At 41.0% G+C, this 15371-nt stretch overlaps 1 protein-coding gene across 2 annotated transcripts in view; it reads right to left on the bottom strand.

The window, feature by feature from the left end:
• The window catches only part of LOC109890610 (gamma-aminobutyric acid receptor subunit gamma-3), a 39487-nt gene that overhangs the window by 18381 nt on the left and 5735 nt on the right, over positions 1-15371 (bottom strand). For both annotated transcript variants that reach the window (XM_031824357.1, XM_020482557.2), the window contains exons 3-5: positions 10349-10416; positions 4789-5009; positions 2879-2961 (exon numbers count right to left, since the gene is read on the bottom strand). In XM_031824357.1, the coding sequence (XP_031680217.1) occupies positions 2879-2961; positions 4789-5009; positions 10349-10416 (372 nt within the window). The remainder of the gene's footprint in view (positions 1-2878; positions 2962-4788; positions 5010-10348; positions 10417-15371) is intronic.

Genomic DNA, 15371 nt, shown 5'->3' with positions numbered 1-15371 from the left:
GTGTTCAGTACTATGTCCGTGACATAGTGAAAGTACAATCCAATACTGAGGAGGCAGAAAGGCAAGTTTAGGCTATTTACTCCATGGTGCAGGCAATAAACATGAAAGCCATGTCGGCAGGTGACTGAACTTTTACACCCACTGTATGGGGCGGGCACGCTATATATGGGAGTGTCTGTGCGCGCTCCTTGACGTGCCCACAACAACATTACCCAATACATAACAGAAACCACATACTCTCCTGTCTCCATTAAGATGGGTGGAGTACAGTCAGTACACTGTAAGATTGACTCTTCACTGGTAAATGTCAGTTATTGACATATCCCACTCTGTACTGTAGGTTACACTGAAACGAGCCATGGTAGACAGCCCAGCCAACCTCCTCTCTCCTCTGCACAGATAATAGCTTGGGTCAAAGCAAAGAGAATGTATAAGGGACAGATGTCTAGTAATCCTTGTACAGCAGCCTATATGCACTGTGCTCTAGGTTCGGTCGTATATAAACACTTCAATGGACAGAAATGACTAATCTCTTACCTGGGATTCTCTTTTTTTCATTAGATTGAGTCACGATGCACTTCCTGCTTAAAGGGATAGTTCACCCAAATTACAAAATGACATTGGTATCCTTACCCTGTAAGCAGTATATTGACAAGGTATGACATCAATCCATGCTTTGGTTTAGTTTCTCTGGCACGGTTTCCAAATGCTAATGTTTTAGCATTTGTGGCACAAAGCCCATTCAAGTCATGGGCCCATTTTTCGCTAATAAGTGACTTTGCTCATTTGAGATACTTTGGGATGATTTGAACGATGTGCAAACATTTGTAATATCGGTCCCATGACACAAATGCTAAAACATGAGAATTTGAAACAGTGCCAGGAAAGGTAAACCAAAGGACAGATTGCTGTCATATCTAGGCTGCTTACAGGGTAAGGAAACCAAATATGGCATTTTGTAGTTTGGGTGACCTATCCCTTTAAAGATCTGAAAGATGAGAAGTCCACATTGATTTAATAACAAAATAAAATAAATGTTTTAGATAACGCAATGGAGGCTGCTGAGGGGAGGACTGCTCATAATAATGTCTGGAACGGAGTGAATGCAATGCCATCAAACATGTAGAGACCATGAGTTTGATGCCCTTCCATTTTTTCTGCTCCAGTCATTAACACGATCCTGTACTCCCCAATTAAGATGCCACCAAACTCCTGTCGGTGAAATGTGTTATTTTACAGGGTCAGCCATAGCAGTACGGTGCCCTTGGAGCAAATTATGTGCCTTGCTCAAGGACACATCGGCAGATCGTTCACTTTGTCGGCTCGGGTAATCAAACCAGCCACTTTCGATTGCTGGCCCAACGCTCTAACCGCCGGGCTACCTGTCGCCATGGGAGCACAACACGCCACATGTCCAATGTTCTTTTCCCTGGGGTAAGTGAAAATATCAAACAGCGAGGATGTGTCTGTCAGCTCAGCCACGCCAGTGGGTGGGTGGTGTGGAGGAATTGATAGAGTTTTCCCCTGTTTCCAGGTCAGAGATTAAGCCTATTCTCTATTGAGCATGCTTTTTAAACCAGGACTACGCTCAGTGTCTGGGCAATCAGACAAAGATGTTGATTTACAACAACAACAAAAACATTCAAATCCAGAATAATATGATAGGACTATTTTCTGAAGGTGACATTTTTGAGGATGACTTACTGTATGGATGTACATAGAGTACACAGGCTGTGGATGGTGAAGCAATGGTGGTTCATTGGAAGGGTGGGGAAATGGAAGGGGGGGGGGGGCGATTTATTGTAGACTTAATAGAAGTAAGATCAAGGTCTTTATCTGGGAAACAGCTGGAAATCCATTAGCTTCAGTGTGCATGGCCTTCACATCCTGTTCCCACCAATTCTTTAATTAGGGTAGAAATTCAATGTTCTACTTCACTTAATAATAACGTTCTATGTTCACTTCCCATTCTGCCTGAGCTGAATTTTGTCCCATTTTATTGCAGGTGACGTGCTGTTGTTGTGTTGTTAATGGACTGCCCAGAAAGCCTGGTCCTTTTCCATGTGGCTTTAAAGAATGGAAAAGAGGTACAGAGTAGGTTTGCATCAAGCTTTCACATTGGTGACTCACACATTCTCATGAAAGACTGCAGAAAATCTTTCAGGCTACAAACCTATATACCTTTCAGAGAATCTGCCCAACAAGCCTCCTACTCAAAACAGTTGTATGTGCATCGACCTCATACTGTGACAGAATAGAAACGATATCATTTGGATCTAGTACATTGGACCTGTAGTGACCAATGGCGTTCATTGCGGATACCTCCATCGTTTATATAAAAGTGAGTTGTAAGACTACCGTACGTGGGTGAGAAGAAAATGCCCGGGATAGTATGGTCTGACTTTTGGTGTCTATTGTGTATCATACTGTGATTGTCTTGTGCATAAATAAGGTGTTGATTGTTGTATATATTAGGGGTATGTGAGGCATCTGTCCAGAGTTGATTATTAGGAAATGGAACTATACTAATTTGCTCAATTTATGAAACAAACAACAATTTGGTCTGTCATTGTTTGTTGCAAATACCATTGCTGCCTAACCTTGCTGCCCCCCCCTTCCCTCTTCAAAAGGATCAGAATGGAACTAAGCTTTCAAGCTTTATTGTGTTACCCTAGATGATTTTCTTAAATTGTATGTGGAGGCGTCAATTAATCAATCTATATTAAATATATTACCTATTCTCATGCATTTTTCATGTATCTATATGAAATATGTTTCCTAATGTATTGTTCATATATTAAATATACTACTTTTCCCCATATATACAAAATGTGACATATGAATGGATGACGTGATTGCCTGGCCGCACAATACTCACAGCTAGAGAAGACCAGGGGACAGGAGTGCTCATCCATAGGGAAGTTGTGGAGCTGCAGCTGGCACTCTGCATTGATGGTCAACCTACAGCACGAGTCAGAGAGAGGCCGTGAGTGAGCATTGCCATCGTTTCTCACATACACCACTGGTGATGTGAACGTGTCATTTATTGATGAAGACAGCATAGGGTGTGAAATAAGGGAAGGCTGGCTCTTGATGTTGTTCTTACATACTGCACATGCTGAGAAAGAGACAGAGAGCCATAATGCTGAATTTCGCTGCTATGCTGTTTCCATTTTTTTTGTTAGTGTGAAAAGAATGAGCGATTGCAGGGATAACAAACTGGCACCTTGTTGCATGCCTGTGAGAGACCTAATGGGCCACGTATTATCCTGACATGACTGCCAGTGCCAGGGGGCTGGAGATTGCCGGTCGGCCGGCCGGCTGGTCGCCTCAGAGTCTGGTGAGCCCTTCAAATTGTTATTTTCCTTGAGTAACAAACTCCGGCAGACTAGTTAAGAAAAATGACTGGATGAAGAAATGCTCTCGTCCCGGAGTTATGTAGGTCATCGGACCGAATTTCACCCTATTCGTCTTCTCTTTTTTCTTCTCCTTCTCCTCTTCCTCTGTCTCCCTGATAAAATGTCACTCTTGTTTACATTGGCTTGACTGAAGTTCACAGTGAAGAGGAATTAATGAGAGCTTAGATGGGAGCTTGATTCACTCCATTGTTTTAATCAGACCAGGATGCCACTCAAGAAGATTTATAGATCTGCTAAATGATAATGCTGATGAATAATGCTAACTGAATGCTTACTGAAAATGCTCATTAATAATGCAAACTGATATTGCTCACTGACAACGCTCAATTGTAATGCTCAACAATAATCATCACCACATTGTATTGGTCACGTACACATATTTGGCAGATGTTGTTGTGGGTGTAGCGAAATTCTTATGTTCCTAACTTCAACAATGCAGTAATACCTAACAATACACACAAATCAAAAAAATCTAAAGAAAGGAATTAAGAAATATAGAAATATTATAACGAGCAATGTCAGTGTCCGGAATATAAATATATATGTATATGATGGTGTGTATAAACATTATGGGCATTATATGACGCTAAATAACAAATCTCAGTGATAATGCTCAATAATAATGTTCAGTGATAGTGCTCATACACTGTATAATGCTAAACGATCATTCTCAAAGATAATACTAACCGATAAAGCTCACTGAGAATGGCTGATAATGGCAGATCTTGTATGATTTCGCCTTGTGGAGCCAGCCAGGTCAGTGCTGACAATAATTAACCTGCCCACACATTATTTTCCTTTGTCCTGTGCTTTGCCTGTTGCCAAGGGAATGCCTCAGTCAGTGACGCAAACAGCAGGGTGATGTCTCTTTTCTCAATGGAGGTGAGTCCACGGTTGAAAACGTTGCAAAAAAGAACTGAATGGATGACATTTATGCCCTAAAAAGCATGACCTCCCTAAGACAGTGTACTTCAGTGTGTAAAGCGAGTGTACCAAGTATGCTAACCCACATAATGGATCAATGATGAAAGAGACAAAACAATGTCTGTCTTATCATAGAGTAGACAGATGTTTATTTCTGTGTAATGGCATAGCAACAGTATGTGGCACAGACGTCAGTGTGTTTGTGCCACCTTCTTATACTGTGTTGAACTCTACCTGAGTTCTGAGGACGTTAGAATATTCTAGATCTTCAGTACAAAGACAGGTAGTAATGACACTATTTTAATTTATATTGTCTTTTTCTTTCCTTTCAAGGGAAAACCCAATGTTTGCTACACTGTAAATTCTGAACTAAGATGCAACGATAGTTGGCTGTTCAAAACAACAATGTCTGTGACATCTGATAAAGAAAAGCCATTTATTTTACCTCAGCGTGTATAATATCTTCCCATCGTTCCAGATACGCAGAAGCTGATTGGGCATCGTAATCCAATGAGAGTCTGCGTTCTTGGAGTTTCTGAAGATGGTGTCAGGGACCCAGATCATTCCCACCATGTTGCTGTTTAGAGTCAGGATCTTCATAGTGCTGTTGTATTGCAGACGGCTGTCGATCCACGTCTGTGCAAAAATTATGTCAATTTCGTATTCCTGTAACAAAACAGAACAAAATGACCTTTAACCTACATGTATTATTACATATTTTATGATACATTTTGGTCCCAACTCTGGAGAATATATATATTTTCATTGAGAGAAGCTGCACATCGCTGTGTTGATGGTCTACCCGAACATAGAGACAGGACGAGACAAGACCTTTGTTCTCTTAGACAAAACATACCATAAATGATTCTATGATAAGACAAGTTTAAATTGCCTTAACATTTAAAAGTGCTAAAAAATAGAAGTATTTCTCTTTTCCTAATCCCTTATGTTGACGTTCTCCCGGAAACCACATCTTGATTCTGACGGGTGACCTTTTGGAAACTTTTACAGGCACATGGGACCTGACTTTAATGCAGCACTAATTAGAGTGTGATGGGTGCAGCACGACTGTAGCTGTTACCATGACCTTAAGGAGTAAAAGGACAGTCGATCACACAATACGTCAGTCTAAAGAGTATATTACTCAAGCCTCCCAGACAATAGCCACCGTAATTTATAATATCTGGTTTTGGCTCAGTTGGTAGAGCGTAGCGCATAGCACAGGTTTAATGGGTTTGATTCCCGCTGGGGCAACCCTAAGAAAAATGTATGCATGCATGACTGCAAGTTGCTTTGGATAACAGCATCTGCTAAATGGCATACATTAATGTATGAGAAATAAAGTGAAACGGGCTTGATCAGACAAACTAGTATCACAGATAAGATACATCATTTACCTACATGACTACATTTGAATTAATAATGCTGATCTAACATTTTACAATGTTATTCCACCCATGAGTTTCTCACTAGCTAAGTTCCGAAGATAAATGTGATATGAAATCAGTGATTAATCGCTAAGGAAATCTGAAAAACCCAAAATACCAGGTATGCATTTATTCCGCTCTCTCCCCCTCTAACAGCTTCTGTGTAGTCCTGTAATACCCTTGAAATGTAAGATGAAGGTCAATAAACTGTTTGTATAAATATGAATAGATATTTTCCTCAGGAGGCATCGTAATTAGTTTCACTTCAGTAACTTAATTACAACCTTAAGACTGCAATGACATTTCATAGTCTTGAAAAAAATGGCTAAAACAAAGAAGATGACTTGCTTCCTAAACCACTGCTAGACCCGGCTTCCTTACATCATAAGGGTGTGTACAGTAAACTACTATGTCATCGGACAGTAACTCAGGGTATCTTTTATTTATTTAACCTTTATGGACACAGCGAAGTCACACTGAGATCCAGGTCTCTTTTACAAGGGTCAGTGCTATCCGGAATCCTTGGCACGTCCCTACCCTAAACCCTAACCTTTAACCCCTAGCATTACCCTAACCCTTGGATGTCCCAAGGATCCCAGTACAAAATGCTCACATTAGGAAAGAGCTAATCAATCCCTGCGTGTGCACTCATCACTAATCATGAGTACCCTAGGTCTCTAATTAAGGTCTTAACATGCCTGTAGGGGACTACATTTTCCAAATTCAGTCTACCCCGGAGTCTATTCCATCTCTACACTAAATGTAAGGAATTTAGAAAAAGACTTATTATCTACCTCAGATGAGGGCCATAAGCAGCTGGATATGATTGCTACTGTTAAAATCATCACTCTGGCGATAATATTTGGTTATAAAATACACGCTGTGCTCAAACAGCTTATCAGTGTAGAGATGGAAAAACCACATCCTCTTTCCTCGTTCTGTGTCATTAACGATTATGGAAATCATTATGAAAGCTCATACCCACGCTTTTAATGACTGATGCTACAAGACGTGAAAAAGGCAAAGCAACAGTCTTACCACGATGAACGTGAGTTCAAATTAAACATGTAAAAAAAGAGGTAAATTATGAATGTACCTTAGCCTCTCTGTCGGTCGTTACAAGGCTAAGAATTACTCCCAGAGCGCAACTTCCAGGCCAACACTAAGCACCCCTCATGAATTTAAAGTCCAACAGCAGGCACTAAAATGAGCATGTCAATTGCGACATTATGAAAGGTCAAGTGAGAAAAAATGATGCTCAGAGGAATTACAGCATTACAGTACAATGCCACGATCTGTAAATCCACAATATCAACCCATTAGAAGTACTCACAGTCTTGTGTATGATTCATTACACTTGCTTCCACACACATTTCTGTTCTACATAGTTTATTTAGCCTGGTCCCAGATCTGTTTGTGATCTTGCCAACTCCATTGCTGTCATTGTCAAGCCAAACTTTTTTTATTTTTTATTATATATATATATATATATATATATTTTTAGAAAGGCTTACAGTGAGGAACCAAAAGGTCAGTCTTGTGTAAAAGGTTGGCCAACAATGGGCAGCTTGCATGTAGAGAGCTTTGAACTTTTGCATGTTGTGTATGGCTGGCTGTGGCTTCTGCTACGGGTAGCCCCGTTGCCTTGGACACAGAGTGAGCCTCCCAGATATAGCCTAAAAATAGCAATTCCTTTCGCGGAAAATTGTGAAGATGTCCCTTCAAACAAAATGTGTCAATAATTCAGTGAGTACATCAAGTAACCAGTGTCATTAAACGATGGTCATTGTGGTTGAAATCTACAATCCAGAAACTCAATGTGTGGGATACTTGGGAGAATCTGTGAAAACAATTGTTGAAAACAAGACAATGAAAACATTTTGAAATGTCTCACATTTTTCTTTTCTGATATATACTGTACTAAAGTAATGGTATTGGATTAGCCCAAGGGAACCACTGCGTTCCTCTGTTGGCTAACAAAAAAAAATATATATATTTTTAACACTAATTGTCACTGTAAATCCTAGCTGACAGCTGTCAAACTATAGGAGTATGGATATTGGATAGCAAAGCTAATGGAATCCAACAGACAAAGTATTTCCTATGCTCATTGCTCTATGACGACAGAGGTATGATGACACCAATTATTAGAAAGGGGAGATACGATCTGGGCCTGTAGCCTTCATATAGTCCCATATAATCCTATAGCGATCTACTGGAATATGGAGGAGGGTAGATAAAGTCTAAAGTTCATACTAGCACACCACATAGAATACACACCAAATTATGAATATGACTGAAAGGTTGAATCCCGAAGCCGACTACGTGAAAAAACTGTTGCTGTGCCCTTGAGCAAGGCACTTAACCCTTATGCTACTGTAAATTCCTCTGGAGAAGAGCGTCTGCTAAATGACTAAAATGTAAGTGGTATAGTATGGATATTGGGACAGATGTCCTGATGCAATCCTTTAGAGATCTATCAGAAACTGAAGGTTAGACAGACTGCATAATAGGATGAGTTCTCTGTTGGTCGAGTAAACACTACCCACTGATCTACTGTTGTTCCCCTGAGACCTGGTGTCACATCTTAGATGCACTCCATTTTCAACATGGCGTCGTCAAACATCCCTCTTCCTCTCTGTGGGGTGGCTCCTCACTAGTTAACATTATGTAATCCGTTGTTATCTAGGTTAGACATTTTGGCAGACTCTTATCAATCTATTTTCATTCTGAGGAGAGCAAACAATCAGACAGGTTCTAAAGAACTTATTTTGGTCTTTATTGGCTCTAATCCTGTGGAACATAAAAATAACCATGCCCTGGAGAAGAATATTGATTCCTCATATTAACACAATCTTTTTTCACTCAGCAAAAATGCACTAAATAACATCATAGATCCATCATTTTTCAATGGCACCACATGAAGCACTGTAGCGTTGCGAGATCTCATGGAGAGAGAGTCATTATCTTTAACTGATGGACTGTAGGCCGAGATTACTGTGGCATAGTGTCCTCTTTTGGTCGGCTAATTCGACGTGCTATCTTTCCTGAATAGCACCAGCAACTATGACCACTGCGCTCTGAGATAATGGTACTTAATCAGACATGCTCCCATCACACTCTGTCCTAGATTCATATCTGCTTCAGTGACGTTGACTCATCCGAGGACTCAGTCCCGTCGGTGTAAATAAACCCTAACCATTCCCCGATGGCAAAAAAAGACTCTCCTTCTCTTTGGATCGCTAACAATGCCGATGGAACATCGGGTCTGGGTGACTACATACTAGGCTTATACTGTAGATATGGCTTAAACAGAAACAATTATAGTAGAGTATATAGCATGAACATAGAACATCATGTCTGAGTGAGTAGCCTTTGTTGACTATACAAACCCAATATATATTATTGCACATTATCAATATGGATGGGTATTACACAGTTCCAAATTATATCAAATACTATGTCCATAGAACATCATACCTGGGTGAGTCTATTGACTGCCAACCCTACTGTATATGAACATGTAACAATTACAGTTGATGACCAATATGGATGCCCTGTTCCATACAACCCATCGACTTGACCTGCTGCTTTGTCTTCCAGAAACAGAGTTCTGATGATCTAAATGCGTTAAATGGACATTCGAGGCACAGAGGTCACTCCTCAGTTCACAGGGTGACTCTCGGGGTGCACTGAAGCGTGACGGGGGGTTTGCAGCTAAGCCGAGCTGAAGAAATCGGTTGTTTTTCTTTTCTTCCTGGCTTTTTGTAATGTTGCCAGGACAAACAGTTACAGGGGCGGGGCTAAGGGAGGGTGTTGGGTGCTCCTATAGGCTATCGTAGTCTAGCCAAAGTCACATCGTGGTGGAGATCTGTGTGACTCACCAATCACTGTGTATCTGAAATAATCAGGTAAAAATCCAAGGTGGGGTGAACATCATTCAGTTATGTGATGGTCCGGTGACTCACTAGTACGTGTAGCTGTTGATTCTAAACAAAAATGGCTATATGGCCTGAATGAACTTCACAACAATAAAAAATAACAGCACACTACACTACACAAGATCACAAAATATAGGGATATTACATATAGGATCAATTTAAGTAAATAAGCAACAAGGCTTAAGCACTCTGATGTATATCATGAATAACACACTAAGGGTTGTTCTTACTACAATGGGAGCTAGAGTTGTATTACACCCTCACACAGTATGCATTCAATATCCATTGCGCTATCACTGCTAAGCATTTGAGCCATGTACATTTGAGCGATTTTACATTTGAGTCATTTACATACAGAGCATACCGATACAGTTACTACGGGTATAACAGCTGTCTGAGCACTGTGACCACAGGCTCTATTTCTCATTCCATCACCCACACATCCCACTTCACCACCAGATACAACTGCTTTCCTGTGCAGCCCAGCTCACAGGGGATATGAAGGACGATGGAAAGTGCATCTTGCCTTTACTCTCTTGGCCCACAGTTTACCTTTTTTTTTTCAAGCGGCACAGAAAACCAAAGTAATCCAATTATGTTCATGATAAGCAGGAGAGAGAGATAAATATTCACTTACCATGTCTATTGATGATACAGGTCCGATGCTATTGACGTATATGTCGACGTCGATAAGCGTTGGTTTAACTGTAAAAGACAGAAGGAGAAATCACTGTAAAAGCACATTTTAACAACAACCAAGTGTAGTAGCACTGCGAAGCCTAGGGTGCCATGTCGAGAGTGTTTGAAAGGACATGCCTACATATCTGTCGTTGACTCTGGTCGACTTTCAACCGTGTCTGAGGGAGGAAAACACCTGACACATATTGATTTTGGGGGTGAACTATCACTTATCATAAGTGATGCTTATACGAGAAGTGGTTCACCGGTTCACCAGTTTCATTCCAGGCAGACACCTTTCACTTGAGACATAGGAAACTGTTTTCTGCATGGCTCAAATCTATTGAAATAACATGCCATACACGATTCCAACCCTACATTTCACAATTCAATTTAAAGCCTGTTCTCTATACCTAATCTTACAAGGCGTCGCTGTAATGAGCAGTTCACGCTTGCGTGGCTAAGTGCACCTCTGTCATTGCACATTAGCCTCTTTCATAGGCTTTGGCAACTTCGGCAATTAACTGTTGAGGTGGTGCAGTACACACAGACTATGACAGAAAAATACGCACAAAGACCTATTTTAATTGCGACAGGGTGTAATGGAGGAATAGATGAGAGTTTTGCAGAATTCAGACGCAAGAAAAAAGCAGAGTACATCTTGTATTTTTCTTAAATGTGTCTTTTTATGTATTTATTGTTTACTTCAGTTTATTTAGTAAATACTTTTTAATTTTTTTTACATTTCACTGTAAGGTCTACCTACACCTGTTGTATTTGGTGCATGTGACGAACACAATTTGATTTGACAAGACATGACATGATTAAGTTCCACTTTAGCCACTATCATCAAATAACACAATGTGCATGTATGGCAGCAACTTTTTTGAAGTCACTGGGTAAAGTACTTTCCTGGGGTTCCTGGGCACCCCTGGGTGCACATTTAGTTTTTTTGCCCTAGCACTATAAAGCTGATTCAAAGAACCAACTAATCACCAAGCTTTAAATCAATTGTGCAGTGCTAGGGCAAAAACCAAAACATGTTCCCAGGAGGGGCCCCAGGACTGAGTTTAGGAGACCCTGCTTTAAATGAAGTAAAATGGCGCTATTGGAGTATAATTCAAAATAGTAGTACAATAGTTTTACTGTCAAATTCAATATAATCATGACATATGGGAAGGTGAATGCACTGCCCATACGAATCCTCTGTAGAGTTTCCCCATATGTTTAATCTACGCTGCTTTGACTTGAGTTTGTTCACTTACTGTTATCTGTGATTTATTCGCGCCAAGGCCGGCCCTCCCTCCCTCCCCTTCCTGATCAAGCAAGCATGATTACAACTCCCCATCTGCAGAGTAAAATGCCCCCATGAGGGTTTTAATGGAGGAGCAGCTTTTACACCCAGTTATCCTGTCAATGTGATGAGAAATACATTTGCCCTAGTCAGCCCCGCCGGTCTCATTCACCATGACCGCTCAATTCTCCTAGTTTAAATCCCCATACATTGTATTAAAATGTTGCCTTTGCATTGCTGTTGCCTGGTCTGATCTTTACTGAGCTGGCGTCATATGTATCAAGTGTCTCAGGTAGGAGTTCTGATTTAGGATCAGTGTTGACTGTTAGATTACATTTAATATGATTCCATGGACAGTGGGATCCTGATCCTAGATCAGCACCCTTATTTTGAGACAGTTATAAGCTATATGACAGGCTCTCCAGTGTCTTTGTAGCACATGGGGATGTGTGAAACGTACTACTCAGCCTGTGTCACCATTTGCGCCGCTGATTCATTAACTGTTCGTGGCGCCGTTTGGTAGACAATTCGGACGGGTGGTCACGTGTGCTAACAAAGCAGATGTCCTGGGTTTGAGCCTTGGTGAGCCGCGTGACAGACATTATGCCTTGTCCAAGGTCTGCGTCTCTAGCCCAGTAAATGAGCACAATACCCTCAGTAAAGCCTCTCTCGTCAGCCTCCAGTCGCTTTCTTCCCCTCTATCTCCTGTCAGCTAGAATTGTGACAAGCTAATTTAATCTTTCACAACAACAATCCAAACACAAACATCTTCAGATGAGATCAATGAGCGCCGGGTGATATCTGTCATCTGTCTTAGGAGTCGTGTTAACAGTGTCTGCATCCCAAATGGCACCCTATTCCCCATATAGGGCTCTGGTTAAAAGTAGTGCACTATAAAGGGAACAGGGTGCCATATGGGATGCAGTGAGGGTTAGATCGAGCCTTGCTACACTCTGTCTTCTACTTCACTCTGCCAGACAGACAGAGGTCATTAAAAGCGAGGTGGTAGACAGACATGACCTAGTGTGTTCTGGGAGTTTGGGGACAGACTATATTAAAACAGGAAGTGAGACATCTCAGATGGCTGTGTCCCTGGTCTCAGCTGCATCCTGAAACGAATATCCTCTAATTGTCCTGATCAAAAGAGAGACTAGGGGACGAAAGCCAGAGAGAGCTGTAGTTGATAACCACAAAGCATTTATTGGTGACAGTATTGCTGTACAATTAAAAAAGTACATTTGAAAATGTTAATGAGACCCAATTCGATCAATCACATAGTGGAAAATTAATTCTATGGGTATAAACATAATGTAACTACAGAAAGGACAGGTGTAGTTTTTGTGTTGATTAGCTGAGAAATACATATAGAATCCATACAGGATCTCTAAGACTTGATTTGTGGTGTGTTGGTTGTGTCACAATTAACACTCTGGCTGCATTTACACAGGCAGGCCAATTCTAGTTGTTTTTCCACAAATTGGTCTTTTGGCCAATCACATCAGATCTTTTTCAGAGCTGATTTGATTGGTCTGTTTTGGCTGCCTGTCAAATACGCAGCCTCTGACTAACATTTTGAGTGAACCTGCATTGTTTCTCCTTTATCTGCAATTGATTGAATTAGGGACCCAAGTCCACATCATCTCAACATAATTTCATGTTGCCTCTAACCATTGAATTGATTTTCATCTGCTCCCCATGTCTTGTTAGGGTCCCTAACAAGACTTATTAGGCCATTTTCTTGAAAAGTAGACATAGACTGGGGACACCATGTTTTGGGACACCATGTTTTGGGACATGTATTTCGATCTAATCTCACCAATTACGCACCAAATAGCAGGAGTATATGGGGCTGCTTTGGGAGGAGAAAACAACAGCAAATTAATCTGTTGCTGGGTTCCAGTGTTTGTGAATGCCCCGGCTAAATATCTAAGAGTCCCTTTAACGACAGCACAGGGAATGGGTTAATAGCCTATTAATCAACCAGGCCTTGCTTTACTGGAGTTGAGACCTGTGAGACCCACACTAACAGTATTAAGATCAGCAGAATGGGAGGGGGCATATGGCTATAGTTCATTATATGAGAGAGACTTTGAACATGCATTGTGCACCTCTGGCGATCGTATCTTCATTAGGATGTGTGGTTCTGTTTCAGGTCCTGCCATTGTGGCTCCTGCTAACCTGATCACTGTAGAGCCGGAGGAGACGGCTGAACTTTATCTGATGGGAAACAGGTGACATTAGGTTGAGTGATCGCTGTTATTTTCTGACGGAGGGGTATCCAAGATGGATGCTCAGTTGCTTGATATGACCAGTGAGGTTGTTTCCTCCATGTGTCTGTGGGTAATTTATAGCATCAATCTTGTACGGTCCAGAAGTGGGACAAGTTGGTTGATATACAGTACCAGTCAAAAGTTTGGACACAGGTACTCAATTCAAGAGTTTTTCTACATTGTAGAATAATAGTGAAAACATCAGAACTATGAAATAACACATGGAATCATGTAGTAACCAAAATTCCTAATATATTTTATATTCTTCAAAGTAGCCACCCTTTGCCTTGATGACAGTTTTGCACACTCTTGGAACTTTCTTAACCAGCTTCATGAGGTAGTCACCTGGAATGCATTTCAAATAACAGGTGTGTCTTGTGGAATTTCTTTCCTTCTCAATGCGTTTGAGCCAATCAGGTGTGTTGTGACATGGTAGGGTTGGTATATAGAAGATAGCCCTATTTGGTAGGAATAGCTCTATTCTTGCCATATTATGGCAAGAATAGCTCAAATAAGCAAAGAGAAATGACAGCCCATCATTACTTTAAGACATGAAGGTCAGTCAATCCGGAAAATGTCAAGAACTTTGAAAGTACTGTATTAAAGATGTTTCGTCTTACACATTCTAAAAGGGCAGATGGGGAATGTAAAGAGTAAGCAGCAGACAGACAGACAGACAGACAGACAGACAGACAGACAGACAGAGGACCCCCACACACCCCACCACCCACCCTGAAGCATATTCAGTTCCATATTACATCCCCTCTTTCATAAAAAAAAAACAGAATAAAGATTAGTTGTGCATTAAAATCATCAGGAACTGTTGCTTCCATTAGTATTATACTGTATATTTCACAGTAGATTCTGACAAAGTCTGGGGATTACACTGAGCTGGTTCCAAAGCCCTTTGCATTTGAACTGTGGAAATAATCATTTGTATTCCCCCCTTAAACACCCTAGTAATCCTTAACAATGGGAGGGTGGAAGACACTTAAGAAGTTGAACATCCCATAAGGATAACCTCCATTCACACCCTTGCACCTCAGCAGTGCCCGTATCAAACCAATCAAAGTATTGCATGATTCTCTGGGCAACTGCTAGATTCAGGAAGTGGGGATGGCCATGGTGGAACTAAATGAGGAGTCAGAGATGAGTGCTCCCCTGATCAGATGTGGGTTCCATTTAATTGAGTGTCTGTCTGTCTGGGAATCTCGGCTCTCCTCTCCGGTGGGTGATCTAATCTAATTACATTTTCAGGGGGCTTAAAATAGAGAAAGGGGTATCAGGCATTCCCTGTCTGCTGAAAGGTTGCGTCAATGTGTCACTGTGGAGAAGCTTGAGAGGACTGAGTTTTCCCAGATTAGCCAAGCTACGCCTATAGTATTCTAAAAGTCTACTACTAATCTACGGCCATTATC

The sequence above is a fragment of the Oncorhynchus kisutch genome, linkage group LG5 (genome assembly GCF_002021735.2).
Source record: "Oncorhynchus kisutch isolate 150728-3 linkage group LG5, Okis_V2, whole genome shotgun sequence".
In the NCBI taxonomy this organism is placed as follows: Eukaryota; Metazoa; Chordata; class Actinopteri; order Salmoniformes; family Salmonidae; genus Oncorhynchus; species Oncorhynchus kisutch.
This window is presented reverse-complemented; position numbering and strand designations above follow the sequence as displayed.